At 33.9% G+C, this 16,665-nt stretch overlaps 1 protein-coding gene across 1 annotated transcript; it reads right to left on the bottom strand.

Annotated features, from left to right (window-relative positions):
• Positions 1 to 1,248: 1,248 nt before the first annotated feature.
• Positions 1,249 to 16,171, bottom strand: LOC113862975 (kinesin-like protein KIN-UB). The gene is made up of 19 exons (XM_027496319.1): positions 15,846 to 16,171; positions 13,889 to 13,989; positions 13,602 to 13,724; positions 13,222 to 13,407; positions 12,830 to 13,051; positions 12,553 to 12,706; positions 10,264 to 10,413; positions 9,964 to 10,052; positions 8,393 to 8,596; positions 7,772 to 7,888; positions 5,881 to 6,015; positions 5,667 to 5,795; positions 4,951 to 5,089; positions 4,793 to 4,885; positions 3,625 to 3,750; positions 3,358 to 3,483; positions 2,347 to 2,490; positions 1,936 to 2,064; positions 1,249 to 1,855 (listed from the first exon to the last, which is right to left on the bottom strand). Exons 1-19 carry the CDS (start codon positions 15,979 to 15,981, stop codon positions 1,695 to 1,697), a joined length of 2,664 nt encoding a protein of 887 aa, XP_027352120.1. The 5' UTR covers positions 15,982 to 16,171; the 3' UTR covers positions 1,249 to 1,694.
• Between the last annotated feature and the right edge of the window lie 494 nt (positions 16,172 to 16,665).

The following is a 16,665-nucleotide window of genomic DNA, read 5'->3' on the forward strand; positions in this document are numbered from 1 at the left end:
ACTACTGGTGTGTGAAATTATATCTGGTTGACAAAAAACAATTATTTTGTTCAGTTTTTTGGCGTATTTTGCATGTGAGTGCTTTTCCCATTACAAAGATACTTGTTTATTTTTAAAAACTTTTAAACTTGGTTTTCGGGGGGCAACAAACAACCATTCTACGTTTATATGATGTCGGACCATTGCTTCCAAAGCCTCCATCTGCTTCTTCCTCACAAGAAAGGTTGTTCCAAGCCCTAGCTACAAGGTTGTTCAACCAAAATGATTTACTAAGATTGTTATTCTTCAGGCGATCATAGAAAAATGCTCCTAAGCTATTGCCAACGTTCTTTGTCTGAACCAGAATTGGGTGTGCCTTCCAAAATGATAAAGGAGTTCAAACAATTTCGAAGAGTTGCGATTTTCCTCAGTACTGCACCTATGCACAGAGGATCTCTTAAGTAATTTTTATCAAGGACGAAAACATAATGAAAAATTATACCAAGTGAAAAAAAATTACATCTGGTAAATAGACATTTGTGCCGTACAATTTAATTAACGGGGTATATGTTGAAAGTCACCCAGATATAAATCTTATTGGTAATTACTAATTCGAAAGTGATTTTTATCAATATTAAAATAATATAACTTACGTCATCTCATTTAATTCTTAGCAAATTTAAATTTAAAATTATCATAGTACTTTTTTTTTGTAATTTTTTCTATTTTTTTATAATAGTTTTTGTTTTAGCATTCAAGTCTTTTATTATTATTATTTTTATCGATAAATAATTTCCAAAAAATTTATAGATTGAATTGGAATGGTTGATTAAAAAATAATTGGATTATTCTTACAAATTGTTTGAGTCTTTTTTGTTTTCATTCAACTCATCTATTTTTTTTCGTCTAACAAATAATAAAAATAAAAAATAAAAATTTGTAAAATTAAAAATGAAGAGTTGTTTTACTGAATTCATACTATAACTGAATATAAATTACTTACATTTAATTTAATATAATTTATTTTCTAAGTATTCAACAGTAATATGTGTAACAGATGAGAATTAAAATTAGAATATCCAATTCCATTCCAATTTCAAGTACAGTTGTACCAAATGATGATGATAATATTTTTTCTTATCTGACTAATGGTGAACTTCAAATTCACTTTATCATAACTTTGGTATTACTTGGGCGTCAAAGTAAACGAGTCCGTTGTAGTCGTGAGTGGAGAACTACACTATCAAAGTGTAAGAGAAACAATTTGAAGAAGTGAACTCAAATTTCAGAATCTGTGAAATTTAGTCCAGAACGATTACTTGCTTACATCGGTAACAAATAAAATGATGATTTTCATTACTTACATAAATTAATAATCAATAATAAATACAATAATGGGCAGGTCTATGTAACGTGTTAGTCAAAATTTGACCAACTAATGTTTAACAACATAGTCTCTCACCTCTACCCTGCCCAAAAACCTCATTTTTCTCTCCATCTAATTTCCCCCTCTACCAAATTATACATACACCCTCTGTCAGTAATGGCTAGATATAACAAATACATGCTAAACCCCTGCTTCCCTCAACACAAAAATAGCAAGGTATGCACTAACTGTCCCCCAAATGCCACTAGGAATAATTCTAGAGTACCAGTAGATCAGTCTCACAAGATGTGGAACAAAAACAAATGCTCAGTCCCAGGTATATCTGTAATCAATAATCTATACGCAATCGCCGCAATTCAGATTTGAATGTTGATATAGAACTGAGAGTACGGCGAGCAAGATTCCGTATGTCCTCTCGAGAACAATCCCGTGAAATCCGTACAAGCTCCCAAAGAGCACCTCCACTAATCATGTCTTTTGCATTAACTTCTGCAATATTTATAACTCAGATGATTAAAGTTTACAAAAATGTATTTAGAAAAACTGAAAAAAATGACAAGTCTCATTACCATGCTGAGCCAAGTGGCAGAGTGCAAGCTCAATGTGACGCCTGATTGGTGCAGCTTCATTATTAGCATTTTGTACTATCCACGGAAGTGCACCATCTTCTATCAAAAAAGACCTACCACTTTTTATCCCTGACAGTGGAAAATATAATTATATAAGGGCTCTAAAGTACTGTGTCTCGTTAACTTCCCTTTGGTGCTAGAAATATTTTTAGTGGCTTTCCGGGAAGTATAGTCGGAAAATTGACCACAATGGCTTGCTTAGAAACATGAAATTCACCTTTTAAGTTAATCAATGCAGGGCTAACACTTCTTTTGGTGGCATTGCTGAGTATCTTTGTATATTTTCTATATAATTGAACATTTTAATGTTTTCAGCATTCATAGAATCAAATACTGAGGAGGAAAATAGACCTTGATTAGAAGCTCGAGACTCGCATTTTGCAAAGTTAGCAATTCCTCGTGCAACTTGGGAAAGAACATCAGGATGACCACATCTTACAATTCCCAATAAAGCCTTGATACCTCCCTGAGATCTCAGTGTCATCAAAATTTTATCTGAAGAACATGAAGACAATTATGAATGAACTTCATAAAGATATTAGATAGATAGTAATGGAAATATGATGATATCAATGATTTCCAATGCAAAATCATCAGGTAAAGGCATCATGTTCACATGCACTTTAATGTAACAGTAACACTGAATGAATAATTCTCCTTGACATGAAGCTAGGACAAAGATTTTATATAATGTGGGGAAGATATCTAACACATTTTATGAAGTAAGTATAAAGAATGCTGTGGTTATCTTTGCAACAAGTTCAGCTTCACATGATATCATTTTGTAATATAATGCAAACTAAAGTCCCTCAGGACAGACAAATTATATGAAGCAGCATCTGCATAAGGTTGAGTTGGCACTGTTGATGTGAAGTAGGAAAAAAATATCACTAAGGACAATGCAAATAATTCAGGATTAGTGTGTTTTGATGAGCATTTGCATATTCAGTTTTACATTATCTCAATCTTTAAAAATTGGCTGTGTTTAAAAGTGAGTTATAGATGTTCAGTAATCTTTATCTGACAAGTGATTTAACATAATGATTATTGTTTGAGGATAATGTTTATTGGAAGAGCAACAAATTCAGTTTTCCACCCAAACCCACGTTTGGGCCCTAAATCAAAGTCACAAAAAATTTCCCAAACAAGAAGTCAATTTCTAAAGCGCAAGTCGAGTCAAACCCACATGCGCATGGTACAGATGTACTTTGAAAGAAACTATCAGTAGCCAAGCATTATGAGTACATCATCAACCTGATGTGTCTTTAAGTAACTATACCAGTTATATCTATTAGATAGCTAAAAAAATATTTTCAGACAGTTGTCAACATTAACAACATTCTAGAAAACAAGAAAATATACCATTTCCACATAGGTTAGCAATTGCCCCAGCAACCATTCGAAGAGTTTGCGGATCTTCAGCATCAGATGCAGTCATCGATAGCAGAGTAATTCCTCCTTCAGCCATTATTAGTTCTTGATTTGCTTCTGATTGCCACAAAAGAGAGACAATATCAATACCAACATTAGATAAATGCACAGCCACAAATAAACTGAGCTAGTAAAATATGAAGCAAGATCCAGTTAATTAAAACATTTTGAGGAAAAAAAATTTACTATTAACATCACCATTCATAGCAAGATTGGCAATTGCCCCAGCAGCTACTCTGCGAACAGTTTCATCCTCATATCTTCGAAGAAGCATCAGCAAAGAAGTAAGACCACCAGCTTCAACAATTCTCTTTTGATTAGCCTCTGCATATTAGAATTGAGACAAATTACTGTATAAACCCTACATATAACATACGACGCAAAAGCCTTTACTTCAAAATATTTGTCTCAATTTTTGGAAGGCTTTGACGAATGACTGAAAATATGGAAAAAAAAAATGAATATAGTCTGGTGGACTGGGACCGATTGTAAACAAGAGACTGCAAGTTCATTTAAACAACAGTTTGTCATAAACAACATTTACTCACAAGAGACAAATTTTTAAGGAAAATTAACATAGCAATAGAATTTTATTTTTTTTAAGAAAAATAATTTGCTGATGAATTATAACCAATCCAAATAGCAGATAAAAGGGGGCAATCAAAAGGGCCATGATTTGAAAAAAAAAAAAAAAAAACTGCAGCAAGGTATATAACAATCTCAAAACACTCAACATAAAACAGGAATATTTAGGGCATATTTGGTTTGTGACAACATTTTCTGTTTTAATTTTGTGACTATTTGTGAAATCAGGAAATGAAAACATAAAATATCTCAAACCAAACAGACTGTCAGCTCAGCAAGAAGCAGATTTAAACAATATTAAACACATGGCAATCTTATGAATGTTAGGTAAGAAACAAAACAAAAACAAAGTTTGATATGTTTGTAGGCTTATGAATGGTTTTGATTTATATCTCTAAAATCAGATTGACAATCCATAGAGCATAGGATAATGGAAAAGGAAGACCATAGAGCACCATTATCAGGACCTATAAACAGAGCATTATAATTGAGGATAGACACTGGAAAGCATGAGCATATCAAGCAAAAGAATGACCATTTTGATTTCACCCATTCCCAGAATTTGAATAACTTGGATATAAGACAAAGACAGCAAAAACACGAATTTGAACATGAGGCAATAACTACCTGTAAATAATCAATTACAAAAATCAATAATCAGTCACTATCATGAAAGTTCAATTCTGTTTGAAGATTTTGTTAGCCAAATGTTAGGAAACACGTAATTGAAAGTAGACAAAACAGTCAAATAGCAGAGCCTAGAGAAGAGGTTAACTTCTACCTTCAGCTGCCAGGTTGGCCACCACTTTCACAGCATGAATTCGTACATTGGCATCATCTGACTCCAGCAATGACAAAATCTTTTGCAATCCAACTGTTAAAATAGCGTGAGTCATATACACAGGCAATGTAAGGTTTCAATTATAATTACCCGCATACCTTGCTCAAAGAGTGTAGCAACGGATGACTTCTGACCATTCCCAGTCTCTTTGAATTGGGAATGCCTAACTTGAGTCATGGAGGAATCCATGGCAGAATATGTGCTCCCAGTGCTTCCATTTTCTAAACATCTTCTCATCTATGAACATAATATTAAAGCATACTGTATCAAAGATTCAAAGTTATTGTAACAGAAACATTAGGTAACATGCAGCTGGGCCTGGGCTACAGGAGAGACAAAGAACCTTGCTTTCACGTTAACTATTTCCAATGTCAACATGGTAGCAAAACTTTCTAATTTGATGGAACTTCATTTTGAAGAACACTACTATGTAAATAAGTGCCAATATACTACACTGAGGCTATCTTCTGCTGTAACTATACTTCCTATTCAAGTAGTTCTAAAATCCAGAAGTTCTAATAAGTTACAGCTGTAAGGTAACCATGCAGTTCTTTGATGTAATTAGTTGGAGAGAAGTGGCTCTTAAGTTAATGAATGTCTCTTTGCCATTACATTTGTTCATTTATATTTTACTTTTATTGGTTCTGTGCTCAAGCCTGTCTCAAGGATTTTAGCAACTGATAAATAAAGATATCAAAGAATATTGTGTATTTTTTAGCCACTTTTCATTCAATCACCAAATGCATAGAATTATAATCCAAGCATGGTATTACTCAAGCATATGATTAAAGCTTGATCAACATGAAATAAATACCTGGTCAGCTTCAAAGTTCAATTGCAATAATTGACTCCTTAATATTATTATTTCTTCTTCAAGTCCTTTTTTCTGATTAGCCTCATCCTCCTGGATGTTGCGAAGCTTTACAGTCTCCGAATCTCCTGCCTAGTACACAAAAATGTTTCTTATATACCAGAGATCCATTCTTAGAAAATGAGAAGAAAAGTTTGCCATTTAACTGAATACTAACCTCTCCTTGTGTATGTTTCCCCAGCTGCCGTTTTAGATGTTCTACCTCTTCTTCAGCTGCCTTTCTCCTATTTCTTTCAGTTTCAAGCAGTATTTGAACCTCAGCAACTTCATCTGCAGAAGATGGTGCAGGCCCCTGTGCCAAAAAGGCATAAATAACTGAATAAATAAGCACCCAAAAACCAAGGAAAGAAGAAAAAATTTAAAAACAATACCACTGAGCACTGACTATACTAATTCAACCAGCAAATTGTAAAAAAAATAAAATATAATAAAATAAAAATTGGGAATGGTGAAGATTGAAGTGTTACTTGTAATATTGAATTTACCTCAGGGAAAGAATACTTCCAAAATCCCAAAATAGGAGATTGCTAGATATACATATTTGTCATGAACCAACAATCCAAAAAGCTTTGGTTGTTAAGACGCATAAATGGTTTTATATAGCATCTCTAAAGGCTAAACACAAAAGTCCACTGGGTTTGAAGTGTGGATAACGCATAGTCCCACCTACCTCATGCAGAAATTCCACTTTTCTATTTGAAGAATGGGGGAAAGGAACAAACTCTAGAACACTAAGTTATAGTGGCTCTGATATCATGTCATGAATCAACAATCCCAAAACAATAAGCTGTTAGATGAAAATACATGAATTGTTTTATACTACATTTCTTACAACATTAAAATATATAAGCCAAGAAAAACAGTTCAAATTTGGTATCAAAGAAGAAAAGGAAAAAACAGTTGATATTTCATTCTCATCTTCTGAAGAATTGTTTAATTTTCTAAACATTACAAATTATACATATGAGTGAAATAAGAGTAATGCTACTATATTAGCATGATCCAAATACAGCGAGGCTGGCTTAATGGAATTCAGGGTAAGAAAAGTCCAAATGATTCGGCATCGAAACATATAAATTCCAAGATCTGTCTACAACCTCTATCACAATTTTTTTTCAAATAAAAGAATTAAGATGAAGAGAAACAATTACAAAGAGATGGGTGTGGGTGTGGGTGTGGGTGGGGGGAGAAGGAATCATCCGTAACAAATAACAACAAAGAAAACAATTAACAGAGTGAAACAGAGAGAGAAACCCAACCGGGTAAAGCTGCCCAATCCCTAGACATATCTTAGAAAAACCCCAATTAAAAAGTCCATATGCTTCACACAAAACAGAGGGTAAACACCAAATCTTAACCCAATCAAGTGTTGTGCATAGAAACCTCCATGAAATTACAACTTACAAGAGTTCATTCCAACCAAATGTGCCAAATAATAGCATAACTTGCACATTGCCACAGGATTAAGGTTCATTATTTCTACCAAAAGTCCAAAACTATGAAGGCAACTAACCAAGAATTGATCTAGGAACCCAGGACACACCCAACATTCCCCGAAAAATGTTGAATGAGGAAACAGTAACAAATGACAACAAAGAAAACAACCAACAGAGTGAGACAGAGAGACCCAATGGAGTAAAGCTGCCCAATCCATAAACATATTGTTAGAAAAACCCCAACTAAAAAGCCTATATGTTTCACATGCAACAGAGGGTAAACACCTAATAACCCAATCAAGTGTTGTGCCATAGAAACCTCCATGAAATTACAACTTGCAAGAGCTCATTCCAACCAAATGCGCCAATAGCATAAATTGCACATTGCCACAGGATTAAGGTTCATTACTTCTACCAAAAATATGAAGGCAAATAACCAAGATTTGATCCAGGAACGCAGGACACATCCAACTTTCCCCTTAAAATGTCGAATCAGGAAATGGTAACACATGTTAACATTCAAAAAATATTCACCATTAATTTTTTTTATAAATGGAAAGAGAATCCAACTCCAAGCTTTGCAGAGAATTTAATGTTCAAAAAGGAATATACCTCTCCATTATCGGCCACAAAACCATTGTAGTCGTGTCTTTCTTGATTCAAAACCAACTTCTGTTCCAGCTCCTTTACCAATTCCATGTACTCCATCTGGCATTTCAGTCTCTCTTTCTACAAGGTACAATCATACAACTCCATGTAAGATACTAAGCAAAGATTATAGATTCAGAGAAGTTATCCACCCACCCCCAGAAAAATTAATAAAAAGTTAAAAAGTTAACACCTTGGGTTTTCAAAAGAATAGGACAGAAAACATAAAGGTTTTGCACTAAGTCTAATCTCTGCATCAGGAAATGCTGTAGAGAAATAGAAAGCCTAAAAAGTCATGTAGAAGGGCATTCGATGGTAAAATGATGAACATTTCCAATTCTGTGCACCACCATGAAAAAGTTTTGAAAGAAAAATGGACACGACAAGTAGAGTGTTACATCCTAAAATACTCATCCAGAAAATCTGAGACACAGATGCCTAAAACTTAATTAAAGAAACCCTCTTATTTTATTAGTATACGGCATTATGGATGACATTTACAAAACATTTCAAAACTATAAAACTTTTGCTTAAAAATGAAAAAAAAATATGGTCAAGATCTTTCATTTAGATAACACAACACACCTCTAATGCATCTGCAAAGTTCCTCTCAACCTCAGCAATACGACATTGTGCCTCCAAATTTATCTTTTCAACTTCATCCTCGAAAGCTTTCTGCTGCCTTTCATTTTCTGCAATAAGCTTATCTAATTGTATTTCAAGCTTTCGAGACAAGCTTTTATAATCAAATTCCTCCTTTATTTTCAGCATATTCTCAACTTTCATAGCCTGAGAAAAAAAAATACACATCAATCCACCTGTCACAAAAACAGCCAACCATATCAATTACCAACAAAGTTTGTTTGTCATGCTAGCCCTTGGAAATTTATTTCTCAATGTCATGCTTCCTTTAAATCTCTTCTTTCCTTGGGTTTGGAAGACAGTTCATATATTAAATTTAGGGAAAGACACGAGTGGAAATGTTCCTCTGTTTAATGTTTCCTAGACTTCATCATCTCCCAAATTTGCACAATGCTCCATTAATCCAGTTTTATTCTTCTAAATCTAGTGTTTCTGTTTCTTGGAATTTCCAATTTTTTCAGAAATTTGAAATTTCAAATGATAGGGAATTCTCTCTGAATTACAATATCTTTTGGCCTTAATGAAATCTGTCCATATCTATTCAAATTCAGACCAGAGGATTTAGTCACGTGGCTGTTCAGATTTTTTCAAGTAAATTACACTTCCAGTTTCTCACTTCATCACCCAACAATGATTCATTTTTCTAGATAAGCCAATTCAGAAATTAATCATTCCATCAAAGGTTAATTTTTTTGCATGAACTGTTGTTCTAAACCAGATTAATACCAATTATTTACTTCAAAGTTTGTGTGTGTGTTAATTTTAGAGGGTTTTGGCACCAACAGTAATGTTAAAAGACTTTGGCGTTGTGCTTAATTTGTGGTTCTTTGGCACACTTGGTTGAAAGAAATACCAGAATTTTTGCATGTCAATTGTTACCTAATGCACTTAGCTACTTTGTGGTGTTAAAGGACCTTTTTAAGGGAGTGTATTTGGTAGTTCTTAAGAGAGATTGGTGTGATGAGCAGTGTTACGTGATTCATGTTTTAGTTTTTGTCTTTCTTTCTTGGATAGTTTTTCAAGGATATCTTTTTCTCTTGTATTTAAATCTTCTTTCTTTCTTATTGAATTCTTCGTTAATAAAATGCCAGTAGTAACAACTCAATCTAAATCCAAGATGAGGTAACTAGAATAAGGGTATTTGAAATTGTTAGGGAAAAAATTCACTAGACTAAATGAGCAAATTAAGATGTCAGCAAGAGCATATTAATGAACGGCACGCAGATGTAGCAGATGTAGGCGTAGATTCTAAGGGCATTAAATTAACAAATGCCAGCAAGAGTATATTAATAAATGGCACACGGATGACACCAAGAATAAACCACTGATGCCAGAGATCTCTAACAACAGATTTTCAAAATAACTACCAACACTGACATCAAAGTACTTTAAACATAAAAAAAAAAAATGCACAATGAAGCAGGTCTTATGTCAAAAAATTAATTGATATTTAGTGCATATTATGTGAATAGAAATTATAAATCAAAGAACAGATCTTAGATATGAAACCTGACCCTTTGGCCAAACAATATGGTACTAGAAGTCTCTCCACGATGACGAGGAGATGGGCCAATAGTCACAATCAGTGAAGTCCTAGCTGTGCCTGCAAATGATTGGAAAGCAAATAAGAGTAGTGTCCAAGAAGAATGTCAGCATCTGATGCAAAGATGCTTTAAATATGTCAGTCATGGATTTAAGAAACCAGTTTCATAAACCATAAATGGCATCTCACTGGAATATTTGATTACACCAAGTAGAAGAACAGAAGTATATTATGGTAGTGAGATATCGAAAAAATGATTTAGGCAACTTGCCTCCAAAAGAATCTCGAAGCATCCTAGTAAGCTTTGAATCACGAAATGGAACATGAGCATTGTTCTCTGCTAGAGCATTAATACATTTTCCCAGTGAACTAAGTGAAAGATTGATAGATTTAGCTTCCTCCAGCATGTGTCCCTCGCTTCCTGTTGGGGATAAAGTAAAAATTGCAAAATCTCAGCACAAAACAACTTGAAAACAGAAGCTACTAACAGGGTTTGGCTCAACTTATTTTGAGCTGAGCTTCTTAAATGAAGAATTTGGGCTAAACTGAACGTTCAGGAAATGAGTTTTTTTAAAACACAGGTATTTTATAATGAAGAAAACTTTGAATAAATGAGCTTAAAAAAATTCTAATTTTAGGAAATTTGTGGTCTTTTAAATTTGTATGTTGAATCTGGCTTAGTCTTTGACTTACATAGCATTTGGCCAAGCTTTTACAGAGCTTAAAAGCTATGTTAAAGTTAAAAGCAAGAGCTTTAAAGTTAAAATTGTTTGGTAACTCTATAATTTTTTAACTTTAGAGTTACTTTTAGGTTAAAATGTCTTGGATAGTGTGTTTTTGGATCTTAAGATTTGAAATAAAGAAGAAAAAGGAGAAATATAGGTAATTGATTTGATTTCAGTTTTTACTTTGTATAAATGTGATTTTACAAACGATAACAAAAATATCACATTGTTTTCATTTTTTTCTTGTTTTCAAGATTTTGTGAAAGAAATGGTGAAAAGAACCCTTCACAAGATCTTGAAAACAGCAAACAAAATGAAAATAAAGCGACACTTTTGTAATCAATCTTTATATCTCTATTATAATTGAAGGTACCAGCAAAAAACAACTTTCTCCTGTCAAACCACGAATTATATTATAATCACAATAATTATGTATTACAATATAATATATATTATCATATAGTACAAAAATTATACTATTCAGAGTCTGCAAAATAAATTTAAAATATATATACCAAAAACATTTCATTAATGTTTACAAATTATAATTTATTGTAGTTATTTTATAATTGTTTCTATATATTATTTATTATAATTAAGGGTTCATCCAATTACCCATTTTAATGCTCATTCTTCAACTCATTGGCAAAAATTTTCATGCCCAATTGAACAAGTTTTTACCATCAAATTTTCCCATCCATTTTAATGAATTTTGTCCACCCATTTTCATCTGCCTATTTACAATTTTTTCCACCCACTCATATGAATTATGTTTTGTCACCCATTTTATTCTCACTTATTTGTGTCATTTTTCAGGCCCAGTTTCCTACTCATTCAGAGTTTGTTGTGCCCCTTTGAATGAATTTTTCACCACTCTTTTGCATGGTTTTTCCTCAACTCATTTGAATTTTTTTCCATTTATTTTCATGATCCCCCACCCACCCACCCATTTTCTTTCTCCTTTGCATGGTTTTTTCCACTCATTTTCTCACTTCTTTGAATAATTTTTCTAGCTATTTTTTTATGCTCATTTGCATAGTTTTCTGGATACTTTTCTCGCAGATTTGCACAGCTTTTTATCCCACATTTTGTGCTGCATGATCATTCACATGAGATGAAATATCTGTTTTGATAGCAATTTTGTATGCATATGAAATACAGGTCATTGAATTGGGGTTACATGTGTCTTTAGTCAATGTTATTAATGAGATATTATTTATATTCTATATTGAGGGTTCTTAGTGAGTTAAAATAATTGTTAGACCATGTGTAGCACAAAAAGTTAAACTAGTTATTAGTAAAATCAAATCACTTGAACAGAAAAACAGAAACCAAATAAAACAAAATCTTAGGAATTGTCATTTCGCAAATACCACATAGCAATGTATATCTCCAGAAAATTTTGAAAAGATAAATGTTCAACTAATACTTTTGAATGTTCACCCAACATAGGATGCCATTAATACATTCAACAAACCATCCATGCAAGTTAATAATTCTACATACAAGAGATAATTGATAGCATTGACAAAAGTGGAAGAACAAAGTCAAGTTCATCAAAATACGATAGTGCATACATTTACTTATAAAAAATGAACTCAACTTTCTTAATTTTGTAAAGACAGAAGATGCAAAAATATAAGAGAATAAAAAATTGAATACAGAGTTCTAATGATATCCACATTTTCCTGCAAGGCTACTCAGTTCATTAGATGCAAGCAAACTACATGCATGCACACCCAACAAACGCTTCATGAGAAGCCACTCTCACATGAGTAATTAATTTATGGTATGCATATTTTTGTGCACATACAAATTTTGTGTTCAGCAAGCACCTGACTTATGGACACGTTCTGAACCTGCCAAGTCTACCACAACCAACTTGCTCTTTCGAACAAGTGGTTTTGAAGGTTTAGTCAAGTGAGAGGCATCACCATTTTGATTAGATACAATATCTTCACTTTCCATGACAGACCTTTTAATATGTACCTATGAGAAAAGATAACTTTATTAAGATTGGATATTATTTTAAGAAACAGCAAACAGTGAAGAATTGAGTTTCTTAACAGGTGACAAAATAAAAGGTAAGCAAAACAAAGATTATTCTTTCACCATCAGAATAGCATGACTACGAGAAGATTCAGTATTCAATTTTGTGTTAGCAGCAACTCGATTAGCTTCCCCGACTTTTAACAACTCTAAAAAGCTCTGTTGATCCCTGATTTCTACAAGAGTTGCCCCAGGTAAAGATACATCACCAGTCCTTGGATCATCCACTATAGATATATTATCATTAGCTGGATTAAGCAAGTCCTGGAGAGCCTCCATGTAAAGCTACACATTTTTGCGGACAAAATATGAGCAAAATGACCTAGAAAGGTTATAATATAATCAAAGAAAACTTTCATGATCAAACAAAATAGGGCACAACCTTAACGGAATTTACAAGACAAAAATCGAAGAATTTGATGCAAAAAGCAGTAACACCCATATAAATATACAACCTGCAGATATGAGACAGTGACAGAATCAGTATCTGGAGATAAGTCAGTAAAAATATCCTCCATGGACCGAACCATGATACCACGATCAGAGACATCTCCTTCCCCCAGTCGTCCAAGTGTAAAAGTTTTCCCAGTTCCAGTTTGCCCATAAGCCATCACAGTGCCATTATAACCATCAAGAACACTCTACAAACCAGACATCAAACACATATTAAGCTATAGAACATTAAAGAAATATGACAATGTATTGATGGATAGAGTGAGTTAACTCAAGGAGTAATGTTTATCAAATCATAAAATACACTAAGAGCAGAAATAGACAGGGATAGCTCAATAAAGGATGTTTATGAATGTATAGGATATGCAACATTATAACAGACCTCCACAACTGGCTTAGCCACAACTTCATAGACACGTTTCTGTGATGCAAATTCAGTAAGCACCTCATCAAACTCATAGGTGTCCGAGTCCCAATTGTTTCTACGAAGTTTGAGTCTTTTAAGCTGAAGAAGAGAACAAACACAAAAGGCTAAACATTAAACAAGGCTTATGCATAAAATTAAACATTGAATAAGGCCTAGCATAAAACAACCCAATAAGTATATCTACAAAGCAAAGCAAAACTTAAAATCCACAGAAAGTTGTTAATCAAATAAAATGAATGTACCTCTGGTTGTAATTCAACACAGTCAGCAAAATCAGCATCTGCCATCATTTCTTCAGCATTTCGTGGTCTCAATCTCACTGCTACTCGAACTCTTCCAGGCACTGTACATAAAATGATAACATAACAAGTGTAGCAATACCACAATACAAGAAAGCCCAAGAGAGAGAGAGAGAGAATGATTTCAATAGCCACATTGTTTTCAAGCACTGGCTTTCATTCAAGATAAAAAAATATAAGTATAACAACATTGCAAGGAAACTAAACTTCTAAACCCTGATATGTGTAGAATTTCAAGACATATTGACCAGTGGCCTTCAAGGGGCCCTACAATCCTATACCTTCCTCATGCAATGAGCTATTCTGTAGTTCACTGTCTTTAACACCAAAATCTTCTCCAACCCAATATCACCAACCAAATTACAATACACAGCAAATGACACAGGAGCAGACACAAGCCCCAAAAAGGTTAGCTGTTATATAAAAACTCCCATTTAAAGTACATGATCTACTCTGAACTATCTCATTTTCTTTGAATTTAGGAGTGGTTTCTCTTCATAATCAAGTGGTACCAAAGGCCAGTAGGTCCACTCCCAAGAGTGAATGGAGTGCACTTTTCTTCTCAACATATCAACACAGGAGCTTCAGTCCCATATCATCTGCATATGGGACAGGAATACCCTATATAGAAGAGGCTCTCACCTAATATCAATCTGACTTTTAGGAGTGGGTTCTCCTCTACAACAGCATGCTCCTGCTGAGCTGAGCATAAACACAAAATTAAGTAGATATTCGCCTTTGATTATATAATCTACATCAAAGATTTTACTCTGATACTAGCCTTTCATGAAATGAAAATATGATCCATGTCATCTGGATCTGGATATCAGGATTTACAGTGTCATTGGCATTTTAACATTCAAACCCATGCTTTCCTAGTGTTTAAGATCTCACACCAGCTAAGCATGTGACTATAGAGTATAGAGCCAATGTACTCTTTAACAGACAATCCTCCCCCCTTTGATGTTGAACGAGACCCTGCCCGTTCTCAATTCTATTCAAAGGTTGAAAAAATAAACTGCAATACAATATTTGCTAATTTAAACACAAACTACTAAAAACATCTCTGCAACATAAGATACCACATTTAAGGGAGGTAAAAGCAATGGGAGGATAAGACATTTTCCTTAAAAGCAATAAAATTAACAAAGCACACGAGACAGCAACAAAAAAGGGTGAAAGTAAAGACCAAGAACAACCTCAGAAGAAGCTAGTAGGTGAAGTAGGAACCAATCACTTCAAAAGACGAAAGAAGCACCCAAACTAAACAAATAGGTAGCACAATGAAAACCTAAAAGAACACCCGTTTCATACACTAATTCTTTAAACCCTTTTTCCAATAATCATGCTCAAAAACCTTGCCAACCACAACACCATCAAAAGCACGTACACATTTCAAAAAACAACTCCTACAATCACATCTCCATCCGAAAGTCCACTGACACAAAACATCCAGAACTTGAGATCTAAAATACAGTTGAGGCAGATATTCAAATAAACGACATCCAGAACATGCATCTGATTATTCAACAAACAGTTGTTCCTACCTCACAAGCTGGCATTCTAATTCATCTAACACTTCAAAATTCTCAACAAAAAACAGATAAAACCCACGTCAAACACTCAGAACATAAATACCGAAGCAACAACCAATCTGCGCCAAACATACATATATATGTATACAAATAAAACGTGCCTTATCTTGTGCAATCACTCTCACAAGTGACGAACTCTAATAATTAGGTCACATGAAAAGTCACAACATATAGCAGGCGAGCTTCATTACTGCGTCCTAATCGTAGTTAGAGCTACACTCTCTCTAGTCTCTACCTACCACATCCACACACCCACGCATGCACTTTCTCTCTGACTATATTTTAGGGTTCGGAGAGAGACTAACCGGCGTCGCCAGTTCTGGCGGCGGGGCGGCGAATGGCGGATCCCGGCGAGGGAGAGGAGGGACGAGGGCGAGGCTTGAGAGGGCGATCGAACTTGGCGCTTCCTCTTTGGACGCCATTACGGTTGGAAGCCATCATGGATGGAAGCGAGTTAGCGGTTTCGGAAACTCGAAGCGAAGCTAAGAAGAAGGAAGAGAAGGAGAAATGGTAGGGTGTGGTGGGGTCCAGGGGAAGGAGTGTGGGGTCGGTGATTGGTGATGGGACCCACTCTGACTTGTATTATGGTCGCTTCACAGAGAGTGACTGTGTTTTCGCTGTTTTTCTCGTTCAACTTGTATTCCCCCATAGTTCGTTTTTAGCTTCTTTTTAAAAAAAAAAAATATTTTTCGTTATATGATAAATTTTATTTCATTAAATAATTTATACGATTTTAATTTTTTTGGTGGCCTTGATATCACATCACAGTACAAGCCATGCGATTCATGAGGTTCATGTCACACTAAATCAATTGGTATATAAATTTATGAATCTATGAAAAGGATGAAATCATGTCTAATGAAATGAATTAAAATAAAATTAACTTAATTATTTTTGTTTTCTATATCAAATATATTGAAAATAATATTATTTAAGTTGTCTAAATCATTATTATAGGCGACAAAGTTAATCAATTTTATGATTTAAAATAAAATAAAATATAACGAAATATGATACAATGTATTTTGTTTTATTATGTAATATCATTTGATCAAATAGTTTTTTTTTTATTTAAACAGTTACAAAATTAATCATCTTATGTAGAATATTAAAATAATAGAATAA

This window comes from Abrus precatorius, unplaced genomic scaffold, assembly GCF_003935025.1.
Source record: "Abrus precatorius isolate BTA unplaced genomic scaffold, Abrus_2018 Scaffold10, whole genome shotgun sequence".
NCBI classification, from domain to species: Eukaryota; Viridiplantae; Streptophyta; class Magnoliopsida; order Fabales; family Fabaceae; genus Abrus; species Abrus precatorius.

Coding starts and splice junctions, on each gene's coding strand:
- LOC113862975 (XM_027496319.1), bottom strand. CDS start 15,981: ATGATGGCTTCCAACCGTAATGGCGTCCAAAGAGGAAGCGCCAAGTTC. Junction 13,725..13,888: donor GTGTTGAATTACAACCAGAG/GTACATTCATTT, acceptor TCTCTTCTTCAG/CTTAAAAGACTCAAACTTCG. Junction 10,053..10,263: donor GCTTCGAGATTCTTTTGGAG/GCAAGTTGCCTA, acceptor AATCATTTGCAG/GCACAGCTAGGACTTCACTG.